The sequence below is a fragment of the Aulonocara sp. 'chitande type north' Nkhata Bay genome, linkage group LG6 (genome assembly GCF_057382095.1).
Source record: "Aulonocara sp. 'chitande type north' Nkhata Bay isolate Kocher_YH1m ecotype deep benthic linkage group LG6, A_spYH_male_GT1.1, whole genome shotgun sequence".
NCBI lineage: Eukaryota > Metazoa > Chordata > Actinopteri > Cichliformes > Cichlidae > Aulonocara > Aulonocara sp. 'chitande type north' Nkhata Bay.
The window spans coordinates 13,398,474-13,422,189 of NC_141349.1; the positions used below are offsets into that span (position 1 = coordinate 13,398,474).

Consider the following 23,716-nt stretch of genomic DNA (forward strand, 5'->3'; position numbering starts at 1 on the left):
GCTAGAGGCAAGGCAAGCCGAACCCTGGCCTGCATGTGAGTTGCCCATCTTATTATCAAGTTAATTAAAGCTAGCATCTGACAATGTCACTCGTGCCCAGCAAAAAGAGGAGGAGGAGGGAAGAAAAGGGAATTTAAATGCTGCAGTCTCTGAGGACCTCATGTCAAGGGCTGCTTTTCATCGAGCACTGCATGTGTTTGGCTCACACAGCCACTGGGAAAGAACAGGGGAGGGTTTGGATGGGGAGGGGGAGCTTTCAGAAAAAAAAAACCCTTTTATAAGCAAATGACAAGAAGGCATTGGATTTTGATGTTCAAAAATGGCAGCAGGAAAATAAATACATATCAGAAAGAACAGCACAGAAATAAAAAGGAAATAGAGCAAAAGCAAGAGATAGAGAAGTGAGGGAGATGAAAAGGGCCTCTCAAGCTGTTCAAAGTTGCACTAAGATTGAGGAAAGAGGGGTTTATAAGAGCCCGACGACCAGCCAACATTAAAGAGTCCATTTAAAACCTAGACATTGAAATGCAGAAAGCCTGCTCGTGTGTGGACTCGGGGTCAAGTAACGGAGGGATTATATGGTTCTTCATAATAATATTAATTAAACAATTTACATGCTAATAAGGTAACAATTATCGGAGCTTCTGGTGAAAGATTCAGGTTATTACAACACGCCAATCCCAGGGCTACGGGTCACAGGCAGAACAGCAGAGAGAAATCTCAACTCAAATTAACATTCTGTCAGCTCCAGAAATTGGATAAATAAAGTCGAATTAATTCACAGTAATGGAAGCGGGAGGGGGAGCCACTTATTCAACCAGCTCTGATTACCATTCAGTATTCACCAGCACGCGGGTGGCTTTCTGTCAAGAAATTTAACACAAAATGAAGCAGTCACCGCCGTGGGCAAGATTTGGCCCCTGCGACACCGTTTACAATTTATATGTATAATCTTGCTCTCCCTCTCCCTCCATCACTTCCTCGAAGATGTCCACCTGGACACCCAGTTGCTCCTGGCCTGTGCTATGATTGTAAATTTCAACACCTTTCATTTCCCATTTTCCAACGCACACATCAATTTGAGCACCATTTTCCCCTTTGGCTAGACCCTTAACTTGATGGGATAACTTGAAATTTTAATTGCAGTCATCTTGCCTCTTTTTTTCTTAACCTGAGACACCAGAGACTGCTTCAGTCTGTTTGGTTGCTATTGAAATGGTGTTGATGGTCACTGGAAAAGGCTATATCTTGCTTCCAGTAAATAAATGGAAAAAAGATGCAAGTTGGGTGTAAAAACGATTGAGCCTCACTTTGTCAATTTAAGGGCGTTGGAGATATATATATATATATATCTATATATCTATATAGATATATATATCTATATATATATATATATCTATATATCTATATCTATCTATATATATATATATATATATACATATATATATATATATATATATATATATATATATATCAACATCTGCAATGTGATATATATTTATATATATCAATTTTTTTCCTGCTTAGAGCTGTGATGATTTGAAACATCTTGAAAATTAATGGGTGGATTACCATGAAATTCATGTCATCCCACAGGTTAATTTTTGCATCTTTGAACATCTTACTTACTGTTCTCTCCATTAGTCATATTTCTATTATTTTGCTATGTTTTTAATCTAATTTCAACAAAATGAATGCCATTCCCACATCCCAAGGTTTAGTTTGTACTACTAATATGGCAAGTGCAGATGATCCAGCATGGAGCAACGTTTGCTGTGCTAAACATTTAAGCATGTTAGCATGAAACCACAAACATGATCCTGAAGTCTGACAAGAGTCTGTTCTCAAAACATGTGCATACTTCCTATTTTAATCAATTGCATCACAAGGATGCTGGATTCTTACAAAATGACCTCATAATTCATTGTACCACACTTCAAGTTATGCGCTTATTCTTGTTGTGGTTTTGACCAAAAAGTAAAGAGTCACCAATTTCCAAAAATAAAAAAGGAAGGCACAATGAAAATACAAAAAAGAAGACAATATATGTAAAATCTAGCTTAATAATGTATGGATATTTAAATTGACCTTATCAATTTTCCAATATGCCACTGATAAAACACATATCACTAGAATTGTGTTACATAACAGCACATTCTCATTTCAGGCATTTACAGTTAGCTCTATCATTTACTGGACAAAGATATGTTTCGGTTAGCTTTACCTCTTTACCACAGAAGATTTTAATTTGTTTAGGTATTACAGCCATTTTTGTACACAGTTTCCCATTTCCAGGGGCTTGAAATGAGCTCAACTGGATAGTTGACTGATAAGTGTTGCATTTGCATTTTGAATCTTTTCACTAGAATTTTAAAGGTCCAAATAGATGCCAGTGCAAATGAGGGTTAGGCTGAAAAATACAAAAACAAAATAAACCTGCCAGAGGGACAGCAAAAACTTTAGGTTTGGTCAAATCAGCAATCTGGTCCGTTGTTAAAACTAATTAATGCACTGGCCAGCTCAGCAACAAAAAATCACAGAAGGCAACTGAGTGCATGATCACAGAATTATTTCCATGGTTAACAAAAACAACAAAAAACAAACACAATCTAACCAAGTCAAGGAGGGGGTGAGCGTATCACTGTCAAGGTTTACAGTAAAGGGATGCCTTAATAAATGAAAATACCGTTTACAACAAGGTACAAACTGCCCATTTTACTCAAGAACACGAAGGCCAGATGGGACACATTATCTGTCACACATGGTGGAGACGATGTTATGGTATGGTCATGTATGGCTGCCAGTATAAGCAGGTCACTAGTGTTTATTGATGATGTGACTGCTCACAGAAGTAGCAGGATGAACTGTGATGTATACAGGGCTATACATCTGCTCAGATTCAGCTAAAAACAGCAAAACTGATTGGACAGTGCTTTACAGTAAAAATGCATAATGACCAACAGCATACTGGAAAAATAACCGAACAGTCTCTCAACAGCCAAGTTAGCCACAACCCAATATATCATGTTTTGAATTTTTTTTTGATACAAACTTGAAGGCAGAGAGACCCACAAGTGGGCAGCAACTGAAAGTGGCTGCAGTAAAGGCCGAGCACCTCACAGCATTTGGTGATGGTTGTTGGTTCCAAACTTCAGGCAGTCATTGACTGCAAAGGATTGTCATGCAAATATTAAAAATAATCCTTACATTTAAAATGATCTTAGTTTGTCCAATTACTTTTGAGCATCTGAAATTGATGGACTGTGTGCACAAATGGCTGTGGTTCTGAACCAATTAATGGCAAAATGTTGTTAAACTTAAATTATGGTCTGCACTTCAATCACATATTGATTGTTTGAGCTTAAATTGACTGTGATGGTGTACAGAGGGAGAAAAACAATGTCTCTTTGTCCAACAATTTATGTTCCTAACAACGCTTTAGTTTAATGCTGTCTTTTTTGCTTGGTTCCATTTCTTTTAGGGTGTGTCTATTACAAACTTCCACTAATTAGATTATTTGGTTGTGCTCATTAGCCTGAGTTGAATGATAATAGACAGATGGATTCAGCCAGTCACTTGCCAAGTATTTTGAAACTGGCTGCCTTGTCCCAAGCAGTTTCAAAGGAGGGTTATCAATCGTTTTACGTTTTTTTCCACTTTCCATTTTGGGGTTGCTGCTGGGCTGGGAAGTTATGTAAATAATAAATAAATAAAGAAGATGGGTTGTGGGTTATTGTGTGTCAAGCAATATGATGGGCTGATTCAACAAGGACTGTAAATTAGGACTGTTCAAGTCAGTAACCCTTTAAACAAAGTGAAATGTCATGCTTTGATATTAAAATTGTTTGCTGTATCTGTCAAAACTAAAAAACAATACTTTAAATGTTCTTTTCGGCAGCATTTTTCTTAACATGAGCGCACACACTAAATGGAAGAGCAGCAGCATTTTCTACCAGATTATCAGATTTCTAAGTAAATGTTTTTTAAAAAAAATCTTCCTGAGAGTTCAGAAATGTCTGTCCACCTGTCTGTGAAAAAAAACATCTGTCAGGGCGATGATCTGAACATTTGGACCCATCAGCATGAATTACTTAAACATAAAGACTCTTTTAGTAAACCTTGCTTACTCTTTTCCTCCCTTTTTATTACAAACAGCATTTCTTTATTAGAGTCAGAAAAATTCTGATGTCTGTTCTGACGAAGAAGCTACACAGAGTACTGGTTGTTGCATGGTTTTTTAAAGTTTAGTTGACCAAATATAATGGCCAAATTAACAGTCAGGGCCAACTAAACCTACTATGTTTGTGTTTTTCTATTGCTGTATGTTAGCCACTATGCCAGAGGCTTTGTGTCTACAATGTAGTTTATTTCCTTTAAACATAGACACATGACGTCTATCCATATGAACATTGTTGATATAATTAGTAAGCCTGTTCTCAAATTAGGAATATATAAGACATGAAATATGAAAGCACACACAGCTCAGGACTTAGAATAAGCCAGAGTGTAAAATAATAAATTAAATCTTACATTAACTGACCTACAGTTATATACAATTTTGTGGTAAGTACAGAGGGGATCTGTTTTTACAGGTGCTGTTCAAATCAACATATTTGTCAGTCGTTGAAAAATTACAGCAAATGTAAATGGAGCTAAACATTCCTCTTTTTGCTTTTACTTGAGTAGAATTTAAAAATGTAGAACTTTTCCATATTTGAGCAGTATTAAAACAGTTTATGAAATTACATTTTATTTATATGGCACCAAAATATAACAGTTACCTCAAGGTGCTTTAAATTGAAAAGTATAGACCCTACAGTAATACAGAGAAAACCCCAGCAACCCCCCTATGAGCAAGCATCTGGCGACAGTGGGCAGGAAAACTCCCTTTTAACAGGCTTAAAGCTCAGGGAGGGGCAGCTATTTGCCATCAATGTTTGATGATGACTGGAGAAAGACAGGACAGATCTTCAGTAGATACTCTTTCATACAATGTAATAAAGTTTAACTTTAAAAAAAAACTACAGTGTAACTTTAACTTACATCAGAGAGGTCTACTTTTTTTTTTTAATATATTGGTGTAAGTATTACTTTTCCTTTAGAGAACAAAATGCTGGAATACCTTTTGCATTTAAAGTTCTATACTTTGTTTATTTTTCAACAATAGCCATAAGAAGTTCATTTCTGAAAAGAAAAAAACAACCCAGGCTGTCTGCCTGGGATCCCTTCTCTCAAAATTCACTGAAATTTTATGGGTTTTGATCATCTCACATTATCCAAGAGCTGAAGTTTACTTAATTCCATGTGATACGGTAGGAAGCTCCAGAACAACTAGATGGTGAGGTAAAATTTCACTAGTCACCATTTCAAGAATGACAAGCAAACTTTAAAAATTAGCTTTGAAGACTACAGGAATTATTGATTACCTACGTGAACATCTGTGGACTAAGTCTCACTGCTGGACAAACACCTATCATCAGGTGAATGTCATGTGATATCATTTAAAAAAGAAAGAAAGAAAGAAAAATCTCCAGAAAAGCTAATAAAGCTTCATGGCCTAACTCAGAAAAGCATTTTATCCTAGCACGCTCAGTTAAGGCTGAACGGAGACTACTTACTGTATTGGATTCTTGGAAACATCACGTCGTGTAGGCTACAATCCACTTTACAGCTAAACACGAGTGTAAGCTGTGAGGTAAAAAATCGAAATAATGAATAGTCGACCAACACCTCGGTCATGGATGGCTCGGTGATGTGTGTATGTGTGTGTGGTGTGTGTGGTGTGTGTGTGTGTGTGTGTGGGGGGGGGGGGGGGGGGGGGGGGGGTTACAGAGATGGAGAGAGGCTTGTACTTTAAAATGCAATGTGACAGCTCAGGAAAAGGCGGGGAGGCTGATAATAAAGGCGCTGTTATTGGATCAATCTGCACCCGAATGCCCCGTAAAAGACACTTACACACCATACGGGAGCGCGCACACATGCACGATCGCGCAATTGAAGTGAGAGTGAGGGGAAAGAGGGAGCATGGTTATTGCGTTAAAAGTTCAAATTAAAAAAAATGTTTATTTCTAGAAAAAAAATGCAAGGTTTATTCCTGGGGATTTCATGGAGTTGCTCTTTCAATCAGTTAGCTATTTCCACACGGCAGCTTAGCCTCGTCCTCATTGTTTTGACAGGGCTGAATTAAAGGACCGTGCCAGGTGTAATTAGCGATCGATCTGAAAGGGGGGAAAGCTCTCTCTCTCTTTCTCTCGCTGTCTCTCTCTTTCTCCTCCCTTTTTGCTTTGCTTCCTTTAGACTACTCCATTAACCGCGTCTCTGACGTCACGTGGCGATTAACGTTTCTTATTGGTCCCGCGAGCAGATGGAGGAGTCCTAATGAGCTGGCTCGCGGAGAGAGGGAGCAGGGTTGACATATCGGCTGGACCGTAAACGTGAAATACCTCCCCTAGCCTGGTCTCCGCCGTTTCACTACAGACCGCACCGTGGCCGTGGGAGACGGCTGTCTGCCTGGGATCCCTTCTCTCCCCCCCTCCCCACCTCCGCCTTCGTATCTCCTCCTCCGGTTCCTCTTCGCCGCTTCTTCCTCCTCTGCCCGACTTTTTGTTTTGACTGCATGTTCAGCCACACTGCCTCCCTCTGCATCTTCACTTCGGCCCCGCCGCAGCCCGGGCGAGCATGGACAGCCGTGTACTCGAGCATCCTCACGCCCAGTTCGGAGGCTCCTTGGGCGGGTTGGTGGGTTTCCCGTACGCGCTCGGCCCCCATCACCACCACCACCACCATCACCAGCACGTCTACGAGCTGGCGAGCGGACACCAGCTGCAGTCCGCGGCCGCCGTGCCCTTCTCTATAGACGGATTACTTAACGGCTCCTGCTCGGCCTCGGTGGTCAGCTCTAACTCGCTGCTCTCCTCCGACAGTCAGCAGTTCAAACTCTCAGGTAGGCTGGGCTATTGTTTTTTGTTTTTTTAATTATTTTTTTTACTGCCTTATGAGGCACACAGAGGTGCATGAAAACAGTGTACTGTACTAGGAAGTGGGGTAAACCAAAGTTTCCTGGGCTTTTCTCGCTACATTGAAACATTTTTAGTGGAAATATGCCACTTTTTATGATTCTGGGGGCGAGGTTTTACAGGAAAATCAGCCTACAGAACAAACATAGTCTTTAAAAGTTTTTAACCTAGGTTGTTTTGTTTTTTTGTTTTTTTTTTAAAGAAGAAGGAGAAGAAGAAGACGAAACAGAGTTTTAGTAAATTTGCGGTAAAGGCTACAGAAGAGGCTAAGATAAAAACTTGTCATTGCAGGGTGCTAATTCATTTGGCCAAAATTAAACGTTGAAGGCCTAATGAACAGAAAATTGTCTCTTATATCAAATAAAATCAAGCATTAATTATTTGTGTATTTATCGGGACGTGGTTTATGTCGAACAGCAAAAAGAAAAGTGATAGTTGTCAGTTTTACAACAAACTGGTTTAAATGTACAAGCTAACTTGAACCTCATAGCATGAACGTCTCTCTCTCTCTCCCTCACTCACACGTGCGCTCACATGCACACACTTCTACACACTTAAACGCACACATGCACACACATACTTACACGTCTTCAGATTCTGGGGACCCGGATAAGGACAGTCCCGGTTGTAAACGGAGGCGCACGAGGACGAATTTCACCGGATGGCAGCTGGAGGAGCTCGAGAAGGCTTTCAACGAGAGTCACTATCCGGATGTGTTCATGCGGGAGGCGCTCGCGCTCAGGCTTGACCTCGTGGAGTCACGGGTTCAGGTAAAGGCACACAGCAAATTAGACACAAGATTTGGGCACACTCAGGAGCATTTTTATTTCTTTTTTCTACCCTCGAGATGGACGTAGCCCAACACCAGACACCAGATTTATTTTGCTGCTTCTCTGAATTTTCTCTACAACAATATAGTTTTGTCATGGTCCGTGGAGGCTTAGCCTGGCCAATATTCAGGTAGCTGTTTGCCAGTTATCAAAGCGTCAATAAAGAGTCTCCTTTGAATTATGCATGTAGGCAACCTATTGATTTATGGGTTAATAAAAAACATGGCTATTTACTGAGCAAACCAAGGGGGGATATAGTTAATAGAATTCTTCCTTCGCCTTTCATTTTTTGTTTTAACACCCAAGCTATTATTATTATTATTATTATTATTATTATTATTATTATTATTATTATACAAAGAGTCTCATGTCAGTTTGTAAACAATTTACAGTTATTAGATTTTAGTTTAACTATATATATTTAAAAGCTGAGTTATTGTATTTTTATTAAAACTTTTAGGCTATTATTATTATTAGTAGTACTATTAAATGCAACAGTAATGAATACTGGTGAGCTATTAATAAAACGATTAATTTTATAGTATATCTGATCATAATAATAACAATAATAATAACAATAATAAAACCTTATTAACAACATTCATATAATAAAAAAATACTTTAAGGTAAATGTTTATTTTTTGAGGATCTGGATCATCACTTGTTAAATTGGTGGTTTAATTTGACTTAATTATAATAACAGCAACAATAATAATAATAACTTAATACGTGATCTAGTTTGTTGCTTGTAATTAATTCGCTGTGTTCGTTTTAAAATAATATTCTGTATAATTTACCGTAGAGGCTGTTCATGTATATTTGCCATGTATAGCTCTCACATGGCTGTATGAGTGAAAGCGGCAACGAAGCACAGCTCTCCGTTGATGTTGTTTTGGGGATTTCGCTCCTAAACCGCAGATTATTGTTCCCTCAAGCTTCTTAACGCTCCTTTATCAGCAGGTTTGCGGGGGAAAGATATAACCAACATTAACAATTCATAAGAAGCGCCTTTGTCGCGCGCGATGCTGGTCTCGCCTCCTTATTATGCAATATTCTCGGATCTTTTTACCACTCCAGACCTTATCAGTGCCGAACACGCGGGCACGAGCGCGCCCAGAGGCCGGGCGTGGAGCGCTCCTGGGCGGGGGAGGCTCCCTTTCTTGGCTCGCTGCGAAGGGAGGAGAGCCAGGGATTGCCGTGCAAGTGCCACAGTCCCTCCGACCCACAGAAGCGGACGGGATATGGCCGATTTTAGCCAGTGTGCAGTCAAATGTAATCGACGGAGGTGCTCATCACACACGCTCGTTCGTAATTAACACCTGCACATCTGCGCATCTGCAGGTTCCACCGCTGTGACCTATTAACCTAATGTGCTGCGCACATGTGTAAAGCTGCAGTAAACAAAGAAACACGGAGAACGAAAGCAGTGATTTCACTTGTTTCGAGGCTTTGTGGGATTTGGGTGGATTTACAGGCAGTTTTTGGTTTTGTGCTTAGCTTCTGGTCAGACACTGCTTTATCAGTTTATCCTGGCAGACGAGAGGTCTGCTGTTGCCATAAGGCTGTCAGACACTCTATTTAAAAAACCTTTTGTCTAATGCAGCCCCACTCAGTGAAGTCATGTAATGGTTTTTATGGCTGGGATAATTAAAAAAAGAAGAAAAATATGAATCCTTAAAAATTAATACAGAGTTTATTCTTTTTTTCCTCCGATGCTTGTTAGAAAGGGAATCTTTCTGAATTCAGAAGATATTTTTGATTAGAGGTGTCCATGTTAATTTAAGATATTCTGTAATTCACTATTTACATGGTTATTTAACAGATACGTGGATTGCATTTATTTTCTGATAGGCTGTCATATGTTAGCAAATTGATAAAAATGCAAATTGAGTCTTGGATGAGTATTTCTGTAACAACAGCAGGTAAAAAAAATTATAAGGGAAAAGGAGCAAATCCTCTCAGCATTTTTGGGAGATTCGCCTAAAAAAAAACTTTAATATTTGATAAACTATTAAAACAAAATTCAGTTTAATTCTGTCAAAATTCACCAAAGCAACAGGATGTATAAAATGACATTTTCTTAAAAGTCCTTTTTGTTATATGTTGTTGTGAAAAAAAGACCATTCTCCTGCAAAATCCACCTTGTGTGCTAGTGTTCCACCTGTGCATGTATTTTCATGTGTATATTTGTGTGTACATGTGCATAGGTTTGGTTCCAAAACCGACGCGCTAAATGGAGAAAAAAGGAGAACACAAAGAAAGGGCCGGGCCGACCTGCTCACAACTCCCACCCGACCACCTGCAGCGGCGAGCCCATGGACCCGGAGGAGATAGCACGAAGGGAGCGCGAGCGGGAGGAGAAGAAGAAGAGGAAACAGGAGAGGAAGCTGCTCAAGTCCCAGAATAAACTCCTCGCAGGTGACAGCTTCCACACACCCGGCGGTTCAGAGAGCGACAGCGGGGTCTCCCAGTTCACTGACAGCGAGCAGCAGTCTTCTAACCTTACTCTTCATATAGAACTGCCAGCATCGAAGAGTACGGGAGGACACCAAACTGAATCCAGCTGTGACCAAACGCGGCACGACTTCAGCCAACTACAAAACCACCAAAACCAAAGAACAACAGCAGACTCGGAGCAGGTTTCACCAGGCAGCACGCACAGCTCCAGCCCTGGAGGCCCAAGGTCCTCCGCCCTGCAGAAACGAAACCCTTTCAGTGTGGAGAGCCTCCTCTCTGACACCATGCCTCGACGGAAATCTCAGCTGGACTTCCCCTCGCTGCCTAATCAGAGGACACTGGTGGGAAAAGGTCACTTCTTGCTTTACCCAGTTACCCATCAGCCTTTGGGTTTTCTAGTGCCCCAAGCGGCCCTGAAGGCCACACCATGTCAGGACAGCATTAACAGGCTCAGCCTGGGACAGAGGTGTGTGCCAAGTGAAGGGAGCCCCGCTTCCTCTGACCTCTGCAGCTTTGGCAGCATCACCAAGCCGCTGAATTCGGATCATATACAGCACGACACGCAGCATCACCACAATCACGTTAGCAGCAGAGCGGATGGAGCCGACGTGGAGGACTGTGGTGGTGACTGCGGGGATGGAAGATTCCCCGTTTCTTCTCCACCAAACAGTTCAACTCAGACAGCTCGGGTCAGGCTGAGCTCCACGCAGTCCAGCGACAGCAGCGAGGAGAGGAGTCCCAGAGTTCAATTGGAGGCGGCGACCAATGGCTGCCAATCTGCTGAGCTGTGTGCAAAAGAGAAGGGTGCAAGAGAGGAGCAAGCGTCTCCAGACCTCTCCGAGTGTCTCAAGGCAAACACAGACTGTCAAGAAACACCCGGAACAGATGGAGAGGATGTCGATATGGACTAACACTTTCAAGGAGCAAACATAAACAAAGGACCAGGAACACCGCTCAGACTATTCAAACATTCCCAAAGCTCTGCTGAGATGCTCTAAAACATATCAGGAATCAGGAGACTTAATCCTCATCTATTTTTGAATCAGAAGGTGTGATCAATCCAGATGGCCCCCCCTCAAAGCTGTGGCTGTCCTTATATTTGGGCTTCAGGCCTCAAACACCTTTAGAAGCAGGTTCTTTCTTTTTTTTCTCTCCTTTTATTCTTTTGTTTTCTTCCCTTTTTTGGTGAACAACTTGTAACAAAAACTAGGCTACAATAAACATCTTACACACAACAAAAATCCTCAGATATTGTAAAAAAAAAAACAACAAAAAACGAGAAAATGATATTTATATGTAAACATTTTGATAAATAAAGTTATTGTTTAAATTGAATCACTGTCTTTCCAGGGCCATATTGAAAAGGGAGGAGCAGGGGAGGGGAAGAAGGTGAGATTCGGGTGTAGGGGAGTGCTGCTGTGTGGCAGAACCTCGGATCATGGCGGCTGGAGTTTTGTCGTGTTACAGCAGATAAATCCCCCCTTTTTTCCCCCTCTGAGTAGTGAGCCGGAGCTGGGGCTCAAGTCCGTCTGGCTGTTTGTATTTATTGCTTTAACAAATTTATTCATTTGAAAGGCCGAGCTGGAATGAGGTTAGTGGCCGCGGGCTATAGGACCCTGCGCCTCCTGCTGAGTTTTGATATGAAAGTAATTATTTTCCCACTGGCTGCCGCGGGTCTCGAGGCAGTTTCCCCCACCGCCGCCGCCGCCCCCTCCTTTCAGCCCAAAGGGTTATTAGACATTACCGATTTCTAGTGATACGGAATCACATAAACTTCCTACAATAATAGAATTAGCATGAAAGGCAGGGGTGTCAAATTGAAATGGGAAAATAATAGCCGCGCCAGCTGCACCGCGAATGTGTGCGTGCGTGTGCCCGTGTGTGCATGAGAGCGCATAGTCTATTGAGCGCGAGGAGGAGGAGGAGGAGATGGTGGTAGATTCGTGGGGCGGAATTTTCATGAGCTGCCGCGGTTGTCAGACGGCCCTTGTAGTCGGCTATATTAAGATAGATGTTCGATGATATCCCTCATTGTTCTGTCGCTTATATTGATGTTGCAGCGTTATCGCCCTATTGATCATGTGTCGCACATAATAGGACAGGCGCGCGCCCGCCTGCCTGCTCCTTTTTACAAAAGCGCCCGGGCCCCTCGTCATTTGTTCTAATAGGACCGCGAGTCCCTGGAGGGGAGACAGATAAAGATATAGGAGAGAGGAGAGAGAGGAGAGAGAGGGGAGGCGAGTGATGTGCGGGGCTTGCATTAATAATTTTTTTTTTGACCAATTGTTGTCTGAGCAGAAAGAAAAAGTGAAGGAAAGTGAAGAATGGGCGTATTAAAGATATTTAGAAGACCCCACCACCGCCACCCCTCCATAAAAATGTGCCAGGTGTGTGCCCGCTCGCGCTCACTGGGCGTGCGCCCCGTTTAGAAAAGAGTGTGTTTAGCTTATGAAGTGTAAACGCCACCAATTCCCTGGAAACTGAAATCCCAATTATTAAAACCATCAATTCCGGAGCGCAGTGCGCAGAGGAGCCGTGTTGACAGCCCGGCTAAATATCCCTGATCCCTCCCGGTCACCTCGCCTTTATTTGCAAATAAATTGAGGAGGATCCGAGGGACGGAGCTTTACTTTGCTGCGCCGACCTAAAATTAATTTCCGTGCCTGAGTCCCTTTAATAATATTTACATAATTTTCGCTCGGTGACTCTGCTATTTGCGCGGCAGGAAGCTGGTGGTGATGGTGGGGAGGGGGGGCTTTACAGGAAAATAATTAGACAAGAGGACGAGGAGGGGAGCGAGAGTGGAAGAAACAGCGGGAGGAGGATGGGTTAAGACCGAAGCCGAACACTAAATTCCCAGACAGCTAAAATCAATGAAAGTAATAACCCTATTATTTAATTCATAAGGACATTATTTTCCCATAAGGCCTCGGGAAACGTCCCCTTCGACCGAAACAATCACATTAAATTGTTCATTCCGCGTGCGCTGTGTGAAATTCCGACTTTTATACTCTCTCTCTCTCTCTCTCTCTCTCTCTCTCTTTTTCTTTTCTTTTCTTTTTTTTATTTGGCGGGTGAAACCGCTTTATTATAATCGGTTAGTTTCGAGAGAGCGATTAATTAGAAAATATAGGTCTGATCTCCCTTCAGCAGGGCCTTGTGTGTGTGTGGAAACTGTGCTGCAAGACATAACGAACCACAAATGAGTCTTTGGTAGACTATAAAATTGGACCCCTCCCCTCTTCCCAAATAATTAAAGGAATAAACTGAAAAATAGATTAAACCTATAAACCTATGGGTAGAAAACAGGCGTTCACAATAACCCAGGCCAACACACGTGCATCCTCACGAGCAGCTTTGAGAGCCACAAATAAACGAACCAAAGCGTCTCGAAGTGCCTGGCCTTAATACATTTTGGAAGTGATGATCTTAACCTTTATTTGCAGACGTAACAATGTAACAAGGCACAGCGGGAATCAGACATGGACCTCCATTCAGCTCCCATGTATTAGTCGATTTTTGCGTGATTTCCCACTTTTTGTGAAAAGTTTGCAAAGTCCCTATCTATCTATCTATCTATCTATCTATCTATCTATCTATCTATCTATCTATCTATCTATCTATCTATCTATCTATCTATCTATCTATCTATCTATCTATCTATCTATCTATCTATCGTGAAACACGGGGAGAGAGGAAAAGAGAGGAAGCCAGCGAGAGGGAGAGAGAGATGTTTTGGTGGCACCGACACAAACGACCAATCGATCAAGCCGAGCCTGGACCGGGCAGGGCCTCCCGCTGTGTCCGTGCCGCTCATGCATCACACTTTATGAATTCAATTTCAACCGGGAGAAATTTTCAATTTGAACGCGCGATCATTACGGCGTGGGGGGATAGCGTAAATTGTTTTTGCTCTATTATGCATTCGGACGCCATCATTTTTCTTTCTAATTACCGAGGTGTCAGCGCGGCCTGTCACCCCGGCGCTGATTTTCAATTTAACTGATCATCATACATTCATTTTCCCATTTGATAAATCTGCTATCTAGACGCGCCCGCCATGCCCAGAATATTAAGCGGCGCTGGGGCGCAGTAATAGGGGGATGTGTATGCAGCAATGAGCGCGGATCAGCCAGCTAATTTAGCACCTTCCACATTCCCCGTCTCCATCCCCCATTTCCAATTCTCAAGAGGCAAGAAAACACACACACGCGCGCGCACCTAGGAAAGGAGAGGAAAGAGGAGAGTCCGATGGCTGCATAACCTCCACCAGTGAAGAAAAACCCTCAGGTTAGAAAGAATAACAGAAATATTGCGAGAGAAGAAGAGAGGGGCTTCCAATCCACGCGTTTTTTTCTTGTTCAATTTACGAGCAGGATTAATTAACACTAATTGAGTTCTTCAATTCTTGTTATTTTTATTTAATAGAAACAAATTTGCGCAATTAATTATGTGCGTAATTTCAAGAACCTATTACACTCCCCTCCCCTCTCCACCTATCACTTCTCTGTCTCTCCATCACGTCCCCATGCTCCAGAACGGACTATATTAGCAGCTTTTGTCATTAGCTTTGATCCGCTCTAAATGGGCCTACAGCCAACATCTGTGACCAACTATAACCTGGTGTGGTGCCCAATATGTTTGAATCCCATCTAACAGGAAACTGGTTTATATCAGTAAACAAGCAAGTTCTTAGTCTTTAATGTAGAAGATGTATGATGAAGGGAAAAAAAGTCATAGGCCTCAAGGTCTGTTTCATGTTGTCAAAGGTTTGGGTTATTCCAGACTGCTTTGTTTTGTCTTTATGCACTCATAGTGTGGTGGTTTACGGTTTTCCACGTGTCATCCTCAAGTTAAGCACTTTATAACAGAAAGTTTGCTGTGTGAATATTAACAAAGAAAGAAACTGAGATGTGATGGAGAGTAGACCAAAGTTAGAGATTTCTAGGCTTGAGTTCTGTTTCCAGGTTTAAGATCATAAGCTAAACACACAATCATGACGTAACCCCTGTGGCAGATTTTGGGGGGGGGAATCAAAAAATTAGCATAATCAACATCACTTATCATCTTTGAATTACTCATTTTTAAAAATATAATCACCAATCCTTTCTCAAATAAATTATTCATCCTTTATATTAAAGGAGATCTTAGTTGGGTTAATCATTATGTTTATTTTATTGTTCTACTGAATACTTATGAACAGCAGCCCCTGGACCAGAGTTCAGTAATCATTATCCTGTCTGTGGGCTTTGGATAAACAGAAAACAGTTAACATTGGTTTTATCATTTAGATATAACCCAATTATAATTTACAACCAAATAAAAACAGTTTAAAAACATGTCGAATCTCTTCAGTGGCCAAATATGTGTTTCTCTGGTTAAATATGAACTTTTTCTTTTCTATATTTCTTAACAGAAGGCTGCTTTTTCATCAGGGTTTCCTTTCACGCCCCTCCAAATCCTAAACAGACCTAAATGTTTTAATTCTCTAAAGTGTTCAAACAGTTAACCAGGAGGCTTTAACCTTAACTTCTGCCTCTACAGTGTGGCTGAGATGGCACACTTCATTAACTGTGTCTCTAAGCTTTATAAAGCATGGCCTGTACTGTCTTTAAATGGCGCAAGCCTTTGTGGATGCCAGAAGAAATCGCCTACAAATTTAGAATCATTCACTTTTTAAAAGGTAAGCTAAACAGGTGAAATGCTGAACTGAACATAAGCAACATCAAACAATGAAGTCTCAAAGCCAGTGTCAATAAATATGAGGGCTGAATTTCGCTCCATAGTTTCTGCGCGCCCCTCTTTGGAGCATCTGGATGCTGAGTGAGACGCAAACACTCCCAACAAGCCCACCTTGTTTCAGGTGCCAGTGGGTGCAGGGAGGACTGGGTGTTTGTTGCGATGTAATGAACGTTTATGGGCACAGAGCAGCTTTGGTTTTGTCGTATTCTTTGTTTCATTAGCCCAGTGGTTGTAATAAATGCCAGCGAGCCAACGGGATAGATTTTAATTAAGTCAGTGAGAGATGAGTGGAGTGACACAGAAAGCGGGGCAGGGCGGGGAGATGAAAGTGGAGGGGGACAGCTTTTCAATAAATCGGTTCGCTCAGGGGTTAGTCGGTGATTTCCTCGGCAAAGTGTTGAGGCCGAGCAGGACTCGCAGTAATTTGGTTGATAAATCAGCGGCGTTAGGGGCATGAAGCTTGCCGGTCGACCGGTTGGTTCTGCGTGTGATTTATGTGTTACCCGGGGGTCGTACACAAGCCCATGACAGTCCAGGATGAATTAACCAGCAGCCAGCGCGCTCCTAATGAGCGGGTATTATTTCGCACACACCCCTCCTTAAAAAAAAAAAAAGTGTGAAGAACGAGCCTGGCATACGACCCTCCCTCCCTCACCCAGCATCCCCCCTCCACTGTGCCATCCCTGAGGTGTCGCATTGATTCAGCATCAGAGTTACCCCCACACATGCACACAGAAAGATAGTGTGTTATTTATCTGCAGTATCCAAGAGACAAATTGTTCAATAAGAGTCTGGCACCAGCTGATTGGGGTTAACTGAAGCATAGAAGTGACAGAGACTTGTCCTGACAAAAGATTTAAACACATAAAACAATTTCATCAGATATTGATCGCCAGCACTATTTTTCTTGTCTATAGCTTCCTGCCATAACCTTTAAACATGCTCTGGTGTACAGTGATGGAGGAAGTAGTTAAATCCTTGAGGAAACGTGGCAATGTCACATTGTTGGTATAGGACCAAAAATGATGTTTAAGTAAGTCGCTGACAAAATGTAGAAGGATTAGCAATGCAGAAAAGTGTTTAGGTGTTGTGTTATTCAGATCACGAAAATCACATCTGTGAATTTGTATTTAAAAGCTTTAAAGATGCAGGAAAAAGAAACACACCTAAGGTGATCAAAGGTAGCAATTTCTTCATGGATTTTAACATTGCTCTATTATTGATGCATGATGCATTTTACTCTTTTAGCTCATCAATTTATCACCTTCTGTGGTTTATTACATTACGATGATCACCTGTTTTCTATGGACAATTGGAATTTTTACTGTAACCGAGTAGCATGCATTAAAACTAGCCCTACAAAATAGTGCAGCTTTCGAGAAAATGTACTTACTTTGCAACACCGTTGATATTATTTATTGTATGAATTGTATTTTATTTTTGCAGGGTGGAATCTATTATTTTGTTTGTTTAAACCCTGTATATCTAACCTATGACAATGGGACTGGTTTCAGCATCCCCAGTACCCTAATAACTGGTTAAGAAAATAGATGGAATGATGGACAATCAAATGTAAACAATGTTGTAAATACACTGTAGTTAGATAGGAGGCTAACTATAAAACATCCAAGAGTCTCGTAATACAAGACACACATGGTATATGGACAAAATAAGATCCAGTTCTTCTCCGCTGCTGTAAACTAACAAAACGTGCAAAGCAGAAGCACAGACATAAAAAGCATTCACAGTATATAAAATACATAAATCCACATAATACAATAAAAGCAAACTGAAAATAGACAAGCATGAAGGTATATGATGATAGAGTGGCAATAAGACAGAACAGATGACTTGAACCCAAATATGCTGACAAAATAATATGCCACTGAGTTTTATTGCTGACAGACAAATATTAATTAACCCTTTCTTTTAAGGACAGTTAATATGTGTGCAGTTGCATGGTTGCTCCCAGCAAATACTAATTCCATTGTAGTGCAGCTTTAAAAAGCAATTTACAATCACTAAAAGTTAGTTTTTTGAGTGGAAAAATGCACTCCTCTCCTGTTGTCGCTCCTGTGAAGTGCCATTGTTTCTCTGTTCATAAACTCAAAAAATGTCTAATCTTTAAATAGAAAACAGCTTTTTTTTTACCATACCAAGTTACAATTTTGAACCCCGAAGCTGTGTTTATGAATGGCTTTTGTTATATTATACACATAATTATTATATACATTAGATATCGGCAAAAGGACAGGCAGATGGAAGATTATTGATAAATAATATAAACAGAGGTGGGCCCAGAGCAGAGCCTTGTGGAGCACCCAAAGACAAATGGAGAAGAGTTGATTAATTCATCTTATCCATCCCTGATAAGGATAAGCAGAAGAGAATGGAGAGATGGATGAATGGATCTTATCCAAAGAAATGAGGAAAAAAAGAAATGAGATTACTTAGATGTGAGATCCCTGTGACAGTGGCAAATACCGCCCAGAAATCCAGAAACAGAGTTTTGACAACATCAACTTTACCCAACAGAAATCAGCTATTTTTTCTGTGAAGAAACAGTTGTCTGTTTAGGATTTTCTACTACTTCAGCTTCAATATATGTTAGCTTAACTTAAAGTTTAACTTTACCTTAGAATGCTTTTTTAATGTTTTGTGATTAAAATAAATATCTGCATGGTAACAGCTGCCAGAAAAATACACCAGTAAAAAGTTGGGAACCAAACAGTCAAGTACAAGGAAAACCAGAGGCTGACTATTCAAAAATGAGTCCGTTTCTCAGGATCTTTTGTGTCATTGTGTGTCTCTATATTGTGACTTGCCACGCAGTCAACTTTACATTTAACTGAATAACAGCACCAACGGAAACAAACACATGAAGATCATTTTTTCAGAGGTTATGTAGTGTCTTACAGATCAGTTCTAACCTTTATACGTTTCTAATACTTGCGTCTTTTGGTTCGTTTTAATCTTATCTGTTTAATGATGAGGATTCCTCTATATTTGCTCAGCTAAAGTGCTCTGTTTGTGATATTTACATGGCTACTTTCTGAAGACTCCTTTACTGGATGTTCTGAAGGATTATTTCTTTAACATGGAGAACTTCCTGCAAACATCTTCGACTATCATCCACTGACGTCCAATGCTTGCTGACGAATTCACCAGTTTTATTTCTCATTCTCATTTCTCATTTCATCATTTTTATACCATTTCTCTGATGGGTTTGTTTTGTATTGCAAATATGGCAACTTACACTTGCATTACGATCTCATCTAACTGCAAACTGTGATTTCATAGCCCCATAGCAAATGCCAATACCATGCTTGGAGTCATTTCCAGACCTTTTATCTGCTTAAAATGAGCAATAATGACAAAAATGACCCACGCTTATGCCAAAAAAGTTGGATTAAATTGTCCTGCCACATTTGAGGGCCAGAAAAATGGGACTATATAAAAACAGTATATCATTCCTCAACGATTAAGTCAATATTTTTGTTCAATATGTCAAATGACAATCTGGACTAATGTTTTCAGTTGCTCCAGAATCAGATAAATCAAACTCCAGACATCTCAGTAAATTTTAAATTACTACCTAATAAACATGTTCCTCCTCTGAGCCTGGGGGCCTCCTAATGTAGACTCCTGTATTTCTTTAAAAAACAACAATTAACACCCCCCCCCACAAAAAAAAAAATCAAGAGTTTCTGATGTCAGATTTAATATCAAAAACAGTCATCTAATTTGCTGAGTTGTACTTCAGCGGAGACGTCATTAATGTAAGCAGAGGGATCAAATATCTTAATTCAGATTGTGTGACAGAGTTGCCAAAGAGGTCTTAAATATATTATGTTCTTAGATTTTGCCTAAAATAAAAATAGTACCAATTTAAAAACATTTTTTAAAATAAAATCTTTTATCTTTTAGCCAAAATAAATATTTTAAATCAACAAAAAATGTCTGTATTTGTGCACACAGTACAGTTTAAAAAAAATAAGATGAGTGTGTACATGCAAATACTCTGGTAGAAATAACTCCAAGTTCATACAAATATTTTACTATTTGAAATATGCGCAGTTACAGTAACATGACCCACAGGAAGTATTTGAATTTCAAGCAAATACAAAGGAGACTTGAAATATGGTATCGCTCTTCATTCAGTGGCTGCTGCTGTCTAACCTGCACTCCACCACAGTGGATGAGCCAATTACACTTGAAAGCCATCATGCAATTAATTGTCAAGATAATATGTGGCCTTTCATTTGCCTTTCTTGCAGTTTAAAATGAACAACATACGAATGATACCTCCCACTAGTAGAAGTAGTAAGCATTTTAACTGCTTTACGTAGGGTGGCAGCAAAGCTATCGTCCATTTAAAGTAAAAAAAAACTTTTATAGTAAAAATGCTACAGTATTACAGGAAATGGACAGAGTCTCGTGCTGTTTGGTAGTTTAACCAAAAATATCTGATACTCCCTGCTCCCTGTTGTTAAAACGCTGTTTACAGGATGCACACTGATTTACAAGCACTGTGGTTAACAATATGGATGTGCAGTAAGGCTCAGAGAGAGTCTGAGGAATCTACTTTAACTGGGATTTATTTTTATATGACAGGATAAAGACAGGCTGACAGATTGCTCTAAACAAAAATTGCATCATTCAGTGTGTAACTACTATAATTTGAGCTAACATAACTCAAACATACTGCAAGACTAAATTAAATGAACCATCTCAGGTTTCACTCAATCATCTGACAACAATCACTGTCAGTAGAGACAGAAGCCTCACACCTGAATCCATATCTGTATTTAAAAGCTCTGATCAAGGCTCCTTCCTTGCTTTTCACAGCAAATGGCCTGTTTTGGGTGTTTTAATGTCATCAATCATAATTATAAACTTTTCTGTAAAACGTTGCAGGAAAATAAAGGAAAATATTTTCCTCTCAAACTGAGAATAGTACTGTAAAGTATCTAAAATTTACTCTCAAGCACTATAGTTCCACTCATATAACCGCTCGTTAAAGGAGGTATTTATCAGCCAATCACACGGCAGCATCTAATTGCAGTTTTCCTTAAAGGGATGGTGATAACGACCTGCTGAAGCTCACATCAACACCAGAATGAGGAAAAATGTGATTTAAGTGACTTTGAACCTGGCATGATTGTTAGTGCATGACAGGCTAGTCTGAGTATTTCAAAATACGCTGATCTTCTTTCAGATTTCCCCACACAGACATCTCTGGGGTTCACAGAAAATAAGTCTGGAAAGGAGTAAATGTCAGGTGAGCAGCAGCTCCCTGGGTGTAAACATCTTGCTGATGCCAGAGGTCAGAGGAGAATAACCAGATTACTTCAAGGTGACAGGAAGGTAACAGTAAATCGAATAAGCAAATAAGGTATGCAGAAGAGCATCTCTGAACACACTGGGCTACAGCAGCAGAAGACCGTACTTGTCAGATAAGAAGAGGAAACTGAGGCTACAATTCACACAAGCTCAGCAAAATGAGTCAATTGAAGCCTAGAAAAAAAATGTTACCGGGTCTCATGGGTATCAATTTCTGCCGTGACTTTCGGATGGTGGAGTGAGAATTTGATATAAACGATATAAAAGCACGGAGCCATCCTGACTTGTATGAACAATTTCAGCTGGTGATGGTTTAACGGTGTGAGGGATATTTTCTTGGCACACTTTGGGCTCCTTGGTATTCTTAAAATGTTGCAGCCTACCTGAGTATGTTGCTCTTTTTAATTTGATTTAACCGTTATCTTATACGAGTAATCCATTGAAACTCACATTTACAAGAGAGACCCATCTTTTGATGTCTCTTTCCAGCTTGATAACACAACATGTTACTAACCATCTCGCACTGGTTACTTGAACCAGTTCACTGAACTCAAACAGTCTCCACAGTCACCAGATCTCAATCCAGCAGAGCACCTTTGGGATGTGGTGGAACGGGAGGTTTGCGTCATGGTTGTGCAGCCGACAAATCTGCAGCAGCTGTGTGATGCTGTCGTGCCAATATGGACCAAACTCTCTGAGGAATGTTTCCAGCACATTGTTGAATTTGAACCACAAAGAATTAAATCAGGTCCGAAGGTAAAACTGGGTCCAACCTGTTACTGGCAAGATGTAATTAATAAAGTGAGTGTATACCTACAGTACAGTTCCTGAAAAATAAACACTCTACTCATGTCTCTGACCCACACCCTGTGAAAGACTGGTGACATGTGCATGGTTAAACATCCCCCACCCCAAATTATATCAGTGATCCACACCAATTTTTAGAGAATTTCAGTGATGCAGCAGAGATGTAGATGTTTGCTTCATAAAATGCTTTCTAGTACAAGATGCCATGTACCCGTTTGTCTTTTTGTTGGATGTGAAGGTAGAAGTAAGCCACAGTAAATCAAAAGGAAAGTTATGAGTTCCTTATTCAATCGACCAAACTTTAAAGAGAAATGGACTCACAATAATAAAAAACAGAAATGTTTGATCTCGTGTATTTGCGCTTAAGCTCTGAGTTTAGCAAAATTAAATTCTTGTTTTTGTACGACACACAAGACATTTTTGGGGGAGTAGTGCTTTCTCTGACAGTCAGTCCCAAAGGGGAAGTAATACTTAAGTTTCTGAGGAGTTTTGAACAGGCGGCGAAAGGCGAGCGTCCAGATGCCACTGTTTGTAAATCTGTAAAGCCTTATGGACACGTATAGAAATTAGAGCGACTCAAAATCTCATCAGCAGAGAGAGCAGGACAAACAAAGAGATTTACTTGCACTTTGTGGAAAAGTGTACATGCGCTAAAGGAGCAGAGGCATTTCCACATTTCCAAGAAGCCGGAAAAATCTATTAAAGCGCAGAATTAAATAGTTCATCTGCCAGATCCCAGCGCGCACATGCCAGGAGTTTTGTATTATAAACGCACCGGTAGTTGAAACTTTTGTTTTACTCATGTGCGCTAATCTCCACCCTATCCTGCTCCCGCTATAATTCTGTTAGACTTTTTCATATTTATTTAATAAACGCTCGAAATTCAAATTGTAACTTTGTGTGTCGAGAATTAATGGGAAAAGCCCTAACTGTTAAATCGTAAAATTTGAATTAGAAAGTTCCCATGTAATGCATATCAAACATTTATTAAAGCCACGCAGAATAATTGAATTGTTCTGCTGGTCTGATTTGTTTAACTAAATTCTTTGGCTGTTGAAGTGTGATACAAGATTTCCTGCAAAATCCATTACAGACACAGGTATCTTTTGTGTATTTGTGCATCTCCAATACATTTTTATCGAATTTTATCTCTCCTTTCCTCTCTTCTCCCTATCTAAGCCCCAGCTCTGTCACTGCTTATCCACATCTCCACTGCTTATCTGCATCAAGCCCCTCAGTGAGATTTCAACCACTGTGACATGCAGTGAAAGCAGAGGCTGTCAGTCAGCTGGGCCAAAAAGATTGAAATCAGAGAGGGAAAAGGGAAGAAGGAACCAAAGGCATGAAGGGGGGAAGGAGGCAAACTTAATATAATTTCATTTTTGACCCTTCCGTGACAGAAAGCTGCCTTGATATACAGTAAGCTTATAGAAAGTGAATGCATTAAATTGGCTTCTTCAGCTCATGTAAATGTCAGCTCGTGTATCCCCGCCAAAGAAAAACACAAACACATCTGGGAGA

The 23,716-nt window shown here is 40.5% G+C and overlaps 2 protein-coding genes across 3 annotated transcripts in view; one reads left to right on the forward strand and one right to left on the reverse strand.

Moving 5' to 3' along the window:
• Positions 1-23,716, reverse strand: part of LOC147327426 (ubinuclein-1-like) — a 55,964-nt gene that overhangs the window by 28,672 nt on the left and 3,576 nt on the right. The gene's annotated exons all lie outside the window — the stretch shown is intronic.
• LOC147327427 (homeobox protein unc-4 homolog) lies at positions 6,409-11,600 on the forward strand. Its single transcript, XM_086295043.1, has 3 exons — positions 6,409-6,943; positions 7,611-7,786; positions 10,054-11,600. The coding sequence occupies exons 1-3, from the start codon at positions 6,679-6,681 to the stop codon at positions 11,212-11,214; spliced, it is 1,602 nt and encodes a 533-aa protein (XP_086151169.1). The 5' UTR covers positions 6,409-6,678; the 3' UTR covers positions 11,215-11,600.